This window comes from Zea mays, chromosome 3, assembly GCF_902167145.1.
Source record: "Zea mays cultivar B73 chromosome 3, Zm-B73-REFERENCE-NAM-5.0, whole genome shotgun sequence".
NCBI classification, from domain to species: Eukaryota; Viridiplantae; Streptophyta; class Magnoliopsida; order Poales; family Poaceae; genus Zea; species Zea mays.
In genome coordinates, this window is record NC_050098.1 from 63,826,285 (window position 1) to 63,835,219 (window position 8,935).

General features: G+C 52.1%; 1 protein-coding gene across 1 annotated transcript; it reads right to left on the bottom strand.

The window, feature by feature from the left end:
• Nucleotides 1-736: 736 nt before the first annotated feature.
• On the bottom strand, nt 737-2,288 carry LOC103650151 (uncharacterized). Its single transcript, XM_008675795.3, has one exon. It carries the CDS (start codon nt 1,925-1,927, stop codon nt 953-955), a length of 975 nt encoding a protein of 324 aa, XP_008674017.1. The 5' UTR covers nt 1,928-2,288; the 3' UTR covers nt 737-952.
• Nucleotides 2,289-8,935: the final 6,647 nt, after the last annotated feature.

An 8,935-nucleotide genomic window follows, 5' to 3' on the forward strand; every position in this document is an offset into this window, starting at 1 on the left:
GGGTATCAAGGAAGGGTAATCAATTTTCAAGGAAGGAAATGCATCAACGGTTTAGCACACAACTCCTATCACCTAATGCATCAAACAAGGTGATAAAGATTTTAAAACACAAGGAGGTGGCAAATGCACCAGGGCTTGCGTGGGTAACACTAGGTTAGTGTTGTTAGGTGACGTCCACTTAACGATCAGCCTTTATTCTGATACTTGTTCCGTCTATCCATCTTCAGGTTAATCCACCAACATCATCTTGCGGAGAAGCTCACGTTTTCCAGCAGCTTGTGGTCGACTCAGCTCTGGTTCTCCGCGTCACGTGATTAATTATCGTACCTAATTGAAATGCATTATGCACATGAATGCATATAAGGAACAATAACACCAGATATTACGATGCTACGCAAAAGAGAAATAATCTACTTAATGACGAGACATTGCGGACACTAATTATCGATATATTGTTACTTACGACAATCATGCTCTTACAACCTAGCTAAACAGTCGAGGTAGCAATCGACATCCATTTCAATTATGAAAGTGACTAACACACATAGAATATTATATCTAGTTTAGAGAGCACACTAAATGACTTATAACTTTAACTTCACAATTCTTGGACACCTAATATTTATAAAATTTGATAGAAGAACTTTTATTAACTTTCTAAACTAATTTACCGGTTAACCTGTATATCATATATATTAGTAAAACTTCATATTTTTAACATCTACAGTCCCACAAACACTGAGACCTATTGAGATCTCTTTCTCCACACGACATCGACCAAATTACCAAAGCGACTCAGGCAATCTAATAAATATCATACCAAGTCAAACCATCCATCCATCCACTAACAAGAATAACAAATTTGCTTACCCTGACTACTTCGAGGCGATAGTCGGAAGCACGATGACGGTTTCCGGTTAACGTCATCCAGGGGCTTTCTTTTCTTCGATACTCAATTGCTAAAGATCTTCTCCTCGACTAAATAATTTTGACGAATTGAACTTGAGTCGTGCAGGATGTTCGAGCTTTTTATCGTGCACTTGGTGAACACCACGCTGCTGGCTTCGTCTTCACCTGATTCTTGGGATTTCTTGATGACGCATAGAACGACGACGAGATTGTGTCTAGAGCGAGCTGGTGAGGACACGAATCTAGTGAGGGCTCTAGCCACGACGAAGTCACGAGAAAGGGATGACGGGTTCAACAGCTCGATGACAAACGCGAACACGCGTGAAGTCCGATGGACGAAGAGCGAGTGCGACGCAGTGACAACGAGCAGGCGCGCGAGCGTTAACGCGAGCCAACAGCAAGCACGAGTGCTGAGATACAACCGAAAACACTCGGTGAGCACGCAGCGAAGCACACAACAGTGATGATATTCGAATCGGCAACAGAACATTGGCAAACTCGACAAACACGACCACGGTCGCGCTGACGTAGATAGGACAACGATAGCTGACGAGTTGGAGCACCAGCGAGTAGCCGACGTGGGTGAGCAAAGCAGGCAGGACACCGAGTGTCGCGGCAAGCTAGAAAAGGATTCGGCGCAGGAGCTCAACGCATGCAGGGAACATGATGGCGTTCGGGCAGAGGAGCTGGGAACCGCGACTTCCATGGTCGAGCAGAGAACCAGCAGGGCACGACGGGTTGAGGGAGAGGCAGAGCGCGCGTGGGATGAAGGGATCGAGCCGCGGCGCGCAGGGAGCTTCGCGCGCGCGTGGACACAGATAAGCAAGCGCGCGGGATGAAGGAGCAGAGGTCCGCGCGAACACAGCTGGGCACAAAGAGGAGCGCCGGCGAGCCGGAGCCGAAGGCTGAGCAGGTAGGGACGAGCGCCATGGGAAGTAGGCAGAGGGAGCTCTGCGAGCAGAGGAATTGGGGAAGGGCTGCAGCGCTGGGAGCTCGACTGGGGGAAATGAAGTGCCATGACAGAGATGGCCAATGGCCAAGCGCAACAGGGAAGAACGCGTGCGCACCAGGGAGGGAGCAGGGCGCGCGGCAGGGACGGAGCTCCGAGCGTCGAGCTGCGGCCGGAACTAGAGGCACAGCAAGCCGGTAGCCATGGGGACGAGCGGAGCTCTGGCCGGACAAAGGGAGGAGGCGCGACACAAGAAGAAACTGGGGAGGGGAGATCCACGGACGCAGAGAGCTGAAGACCAAATCGAGCTAGGTCCGATGCCGGGGCTGGGCGCGACCAGCCATGGAGCTTGGGGCCAGGCACTGTCGGGGTGGAGCAGGGAGACCGCGGCCAGGGCGCAAAGGACAGGGAAGAAGACGCACGAGAGGGAGAGCGGAGAAGAAGCAGCGGGAGCAGAGAGAAAGAAGGAGACGCGCATTGATAAAGGAACCAGGGGGCGGTGGCTGGATTTTTCATCAGGGATTAAGCGGCGGCAGAGAAGACTCCCCCCCCCACGCGCGGATGAGAACGAGACTGGAGGAAAAGAAAAATCTGGACAGCGGGGATGGGATATTTTTTTTGGGGGATTTTTCTTTTATCTTTTTTTGTTTTTAGAATTTTGCAGATATTTCTAACTCCAGATTTTAGCGAAAAATGGATCGAATAATTAGGATTGATAACAACAATTTGACAGGATTTGATTTGGTAAATTTTTCGGAATCAGTTGAATTTTCTCCCGTTATTTACATCTAGAAATTCAGATCGAGACGAGAAACACACGAATCGAACCGAACAAATTTCGGCTTCGATATTTAGTCGGCGCTTAACTCGTCTAACCTGATAATCTCATCCACTAATCAAGCACCCGATTTCTCTACCGAAGACAACACACTGGAAAAAGAGGCCCAATTATTACTCTAGCGCTCGCCAAAACAGCGTGCGTGAGGATAAATTGGGTCATAACCTCGCGCAAGATTTCGCGCGATTTGAATTATTTTACCCCGAACATTTTAGTCGTCGAGTTCAAACTAATTTGCCCGGGATAAAATCATCCGAGTGAGTCGGGCTTCCAAATTCGTATTCGCGCGAGCGATGAATTTTAAATAATCACCGGACACACCGATTTTCGTAATGAATGTTCCGAACATCACGAAAATTTCGGAAGAGCCCAGATGGATACAAATAAAAACGATGTCGGGCTCGCGACAAACGAAACAGATGTGATATTAAATCGCGATAGGCGAAGATGATTAAAATTTAGCATCCATTTCATCCACTGATATTTCGTGCTTAAATCCATACTCGTTGTCGAGCAGAATATAAACATCTGGGGTGTTACGACACCTGTGAGCGGCATCGCGAGTAATGGGTCTAGCGATCCACTTCTCCGGCTCTGGCTCCTCCGAGAGCTCCGTGCCGTGGCTCCAACTGCCACCGGCATCGTCGTCGTCTCCATCTCCGTCAGGGTCTCCTCCAGCAACCGGGATGCCCTATGGTGGTATAGGGGGCATCTCTGGCTGAGGTGCAGGGGAAGGCGGCCTCCCAGACTCCACCTTCTGCTGAGGCGAGGGGGAAGAGTCTTGTTGCTCCTGCTGCTGCTCCTGGCGTCGGCGCTCCTGCTCCTCGTGCAGGCGACAATGCAGTCTCTCTAGGTGATGGGACTGATCTAGCACCGTACGACACAGTGGACGCTTCGCCAGGTGAGAAGGCAAAAAGGGGATCACAGACTTACGTGCAGTGCATCTAATACGAGCCATATACAAAAGACATCGTAAGCACCAGAGTGAGAGTAGAACTATAAGACCAGAAAGTAAACAGAAAGAAAAGTGAGACAAAATTTTTGTGAGATAAGTAGATAACATAGAATTGGTCAAGATGACCAACTTTTGAAAGGACACTAAGGTCAAGGTAAGGGTAGAGGTCTATAGTCCTTAGGGCGACCATTCTAGTCTAGGTTAGCGGTCCTACAGTCAACAAGGCTTTGATACCACTTATGTCACACCCGGTTTTCGAAAGGCAAAGCGAATGCGAACCATGTACGTGCCAGAATCAGAACTCACGTGAACAATGATTACATAAATGGACATCATCACAAAATGCTCAAAGTAAATAACGGAAAGGATTTTTAATTACATCAAGATGTCCAAGACATCCATAGAGTCTATGTTGGGGCGAAGGCGAAGACGCTACCCTTCACGTGAAGCCTTCGTCGCCTCGCTACACCAACGAACGCGAGATGGTCAGCGCAATATCCCTTCGTCTTCTCCATCGCAAGACGAAAGCCAGACTCCGAAGAAGTCTGCTAGTCTCGCGTCCTCATCTAGTCCATAGGCCCACGTGGAAATCGACCCACTGTAACGGGCCCCGCGTGGACAAGCATGTTACAGGCCTCATCTGTAATAGCTTTTCTGTAATGATGGTCTGTAACCTCCCTTTATGGGAATATTCTGGGGATAGTCCGGGTGCCCGAGGGCATAAATGTCCTTGCCTTGGGACGTTAGACGCTCGGGTACCTATAAATACCCCCGTACAGTGCACTTGAGAGGCCAGATTAACAGAGCAATTGCCATCCCACATCAAACTTTGCTTGCACTCTTTCCACTTCCCTGTTGGTTCTACTTGCCTAGGAGAGCAAGTTCCAACATTTGGCACCCACCGTTCGTGCTACGAACAAACCACCCACGATGGCACCCAAGCGAGCTAGTTCGAAGGCATCCCCATCCGTCGACGAAGCAGCGAAGGCAGCGCTGCTAGCCGAGAAAAAAAGGCAAGGCCCTCGCAGACAACACCCCCAAGAAGCCTGCGAAGACGAAGCTCTCAGCAAGAGACAGCGCCACGAACAACCCACTCCCGAAGGCACTCTACGCACCTGCAGCTCTGGAGGACAACCACAAGCACCACCCGGCTTCGCTCCCCCAGAGGGTGAAGGCGCAACAGAGGACGACGAAGTCATCGGCGTCTTAGCCGAAGAACAGCTACAGCTACGGGCCCTGCGCATCAAGAACCACAACCTCCAAAAACAGAAAGACATCCTCGAGGCCAAGCACCAACGTGTCACCGTGCAAGCCAAGGTGCGCCAGATTATACGAGACGAGGAACAGAGAGCTCGGGAACTCGAGCAAGAGATTGCGCTCATGCAGAACGAAGGCCGGCACGATCTGCAGCACGGCACGCCCCTCCAACAGCGCGCGCCAGCCGGAGACTTATTCACACCCCAGCGCGGGCCCTTCATCCCGCACGCTGCAGCTTTCCAAGGCATCAACTACCTTGATGAGCGAAGCCCCCTGGCTCCGCAACTTCAGGTGTCACCGTGGCCCGCCAACTTCAGGACAGGGACCTACCCCAAGTACAACGGCAGCACTGACCTAACACAATACATCATGAGCTACCAACCCAACTCTTTCATCATCGCCTTCGAGGGTCCGACCTTGACCTGGTACACCAGGTTGCCCCCATTGTCCATCGACTCCTGGAAAGGACTCTAGGACAAGTTTCTGTTCAACTTCCAAGGATACCGACCTGACACCGATGCTTTGGCCGAGCTATCACTCTGCAAACAGCAAGAGAAGGAAACCCTACGGCAGTATTACCGCAAGTTCCTGACTCTCAAGTCACAATTGCCTTCGGTCGACGACCACATTGCCATACACTATGCCATCAGTGGCTTTCGGGCTGCCGTCCTATACAGTCATTGTATCAGGGACCCACCCAAAAATCTCCAAGAGTTCTATCAGCTGTTCAAGAAATACGCCAGATCCGAAGAGCTCCATCAGCGCAAGATTGAGTCTCAGAGAAAGCCCAAGGACCCTCCGCAGTCCAGCCAAACCTGGACAAGGCCTTTGCAGTCAGACTCCGGACGGGATAGTCGTAGTCACCAGCAGGTGCACAACATAGCCAACCAGCACCCCGCCGGCGAGGCCGCTCGCCGTCAGGAATATCCCCCCTAGGGCCACGACAATTGCACGCGAGGCCGAGGCCGGGGACGGGCGCAGCAACCGCGCAGATATTACTGCCTGTTCTATGGCGAGGATTGCGCACACCGAACAAGGGATTGCCCAGAAACAAAGGCCACCAGGGACAGGATGTCTCAAGCGCAACCAGCCGACAACTAGAGGGTTGTCGCGCACACATATCACCACCACCACCCACAACCATACAACGGCGGCCACGCCCAACATCCACCCAATCACGCATATCAGCACCATCAGGAGGTACAAGTTGTACCACCCCCGCACCTGCCTCCTCATCAACCAAATCCACACCACCAAAATCACCCCAAGCACCAAAACAAGAAGACTTCGCCGATCAGCCGTATCATGGAGTCATCCACATGATCACTAGAGGGTCCAGCATCGACTTCGAGATGAAGTAGCAAAAGAGGGATAAATACCGAAGTGTCAACCACGTCGCCCTCACCGGCCCAGTTGTACAAACGAGGTGGTCGCATGTGCCACTAACCTTCGACGCAAGGGATGTTGATCTGCGCAGCGCACCCCACGTCGACGCTATGGTGATCAACTGCAGCGTGGCAGGCTGGGACCTGCACAAAGTCCTAGTCGACAACGGCAGCCAAGCGGACATCATCTTCCTGCATGCCTTCGACCGCATGGGCATTAACCACAGTTTACTCAAGCCTTCGGACAACCCCCTATATGGCTTCGACGGCAAGGGCACTTTCCCTGTGGGCAAGATAGAGCTACCCCTATCATTCGGCGTTGCACCCAATGCGCGAAGCGAACAGGTCACCTTCGACATCGTCGACATGGTCTATCCCTATAACGCTATAATGGGTCGGGGCTCCATCAATAAATTTGAAGCGGGCATTCATGGACTGTACCTCTGCATGAAAATTCCGGGCCCGCAAGGCGTGATAACAGTTTACGGTAACCAGCAGACCGCGCGCAACATTGAGAGAGACTTCGTTCCAGGTAAATGGAACGTACACTGCCTTACAACACAGCGCGAAGTCTCCGAGGCGACCCGCCCAACCACCGACGAGAAAGTGAAGGCGCAGCTGTAGAGCAACGACGGAACGAAGACAGTTCCTCTCGACCCGACGACACCCAAGCAAACGGTCGTAATAAGCGAAGACCTGACTTCGCAATACGAGGAGAAACTCATCTCCTGTCTCTCCAGAAACAAGGACGTCTTCGCCTGGTCCTCCCTCGACCTGGTCGGAGTCAGCCGCACCGTCATCGAGCACAGTCTGGGCATCGACCCTTCGGTGCGCCCAAAAAAGCAACGGCTGTGCAAAATGTCCGACAAAAAGACGGAAGCCACCAAAGCCGAAGTGCACCGCCTGCTGGAGGCCAATTTCATCGAACCCATCACCTACCCTACATGGCTCGCCAACATAGTCATGGTACAAAAGAAAAGTGGCAAGTGGCGCATGTGCATCGACTTCACCAACCTCAATAAGGCCTGTCCCAAGGACAATTTCCCGCTACCACGGGTCGACAAGATAGTCGATAGTGTAGCCGGATGCGAAGTCATATCACTTCTCGATTGCTTCTCCGGCTACCACCAGATATACATGAAGGAGGAAGACAAGGCCAGCACCAGCTTCATCACCCCCTTCGGCACGTACTGCTTCATCAAGATGCCAAAGGGACTCAAGAACACTGGATCAACCTTCTCTCGCCTCACCAAGATGGTGCTCGAGAGCCAAGTGGACCGCAACATTTTCACGTACGTGGACGACATCATCGTCGCAATCAAAAATAAAGAAGATCACCTGGCTGACCTCGTAGAGACGTTCGCAAACATGCGGGACACATGACTTCGCCTCAACCCCGAGAAGTGCGTCTTCGGAGTTTGCCAGGGGAAAATACTGGGCTACCTGGTGTCGCACCGTAGGATCGAGGCCAACCCGACCAAGATCCAAGCGATCATCAACATGACACCCACGCAGTCAACCAGGGATGTCCAGCGTCTGACCGGCAGATTGGCCGCCCTCAACAGATTTATCTCCAAGTCCGCAGAGCGGAGTCTACCCTTCCTCAAGACACTACATGGTGCGAAAGACTTCGCGTGGGGACCAAAACAGGCGGCAACCTTCGCATCATTAAAGCAACACCTATCAGACTTGGCAATTCTCACCAGTCCCGACCCCTCGTTGCCTCTGCTACTATACATCGTAGCCTCGCCATATGCAGTCAGCGCAATGCTAGTCCAAGAGCAAGACAGAGAGGGCACGACCCGTCAGTGTCCAGTCTACTACGTCTCCGAAAGTCCTCACGACCTCCAAATGCAACATGACTGAATTGGAAAAAATCTCTTATGCAGTCATCATGGCATCGTGCAAGCTGCGCCACTACTTCGAGGCATTCAAGGTGCGGGTCACCTCGGACAGGGGACTGGGAGAACTGTTCAGGAACCCGGAGACATCCGTCCGAATCGCCAAATGGGCAGCCAAACTCTCCGGGTACCACATCACCTTTGAACCCAGGACAACAATCAAGTCGCAGGTCCTGGTAGACTTCATCGTCGACTGGACAGGCCCGACACGGCAGCAAGAAGAGCCTCCAAAAAAGATGTGGACCATCCACTGCGACGGTGCATGGTGCCATGCGGGGGCAGGCGCAGCTGCAATTATCACATCACCCACAAGAGTCAAGCATAGATACGCAGCACGCCTTAGCTTCGCTTTGGAGTCCGACAGATGCACCAACAACATAGTAGAATACGAAGCTGTCATCTTGGGCCTTTGCAAGCTGAGAGCGCTCGGCGTCACCACCTGCATAGTCAAGACAGATTCCAAAGTAGTTGTCGGCCAGGTCGAAAAAGAATATTCAGCAAAAGACCCCGCACTCATGCAGTATCTTACGGATGTTCGTAGTCTCGAGAGACAGTTCAAAGGCTTCACCCTACAGCATGTGGACGCGCCAGGAATGAAGAGGCCAACACATTGGCCAAGGCAGCGACCAGAGGTGAGACCTTGCACTCCAACGTGTTCTATCACGTCGTCGGCACACCAGCCGTCCGCAACCCAGAGGGCTTACAAGTAACCAACGACGCCGAAGGCCATCGCATCGTCAG

Coding starts and splice junctions, on each gene's coding strand:
- LOC103650151 (XM_008675795.3), bottom strand. CDS start 1,927: ATGGCACTTCATTTCCCCCAGTCGAGCTCCCAGCGCTGCAGCCCTTCC.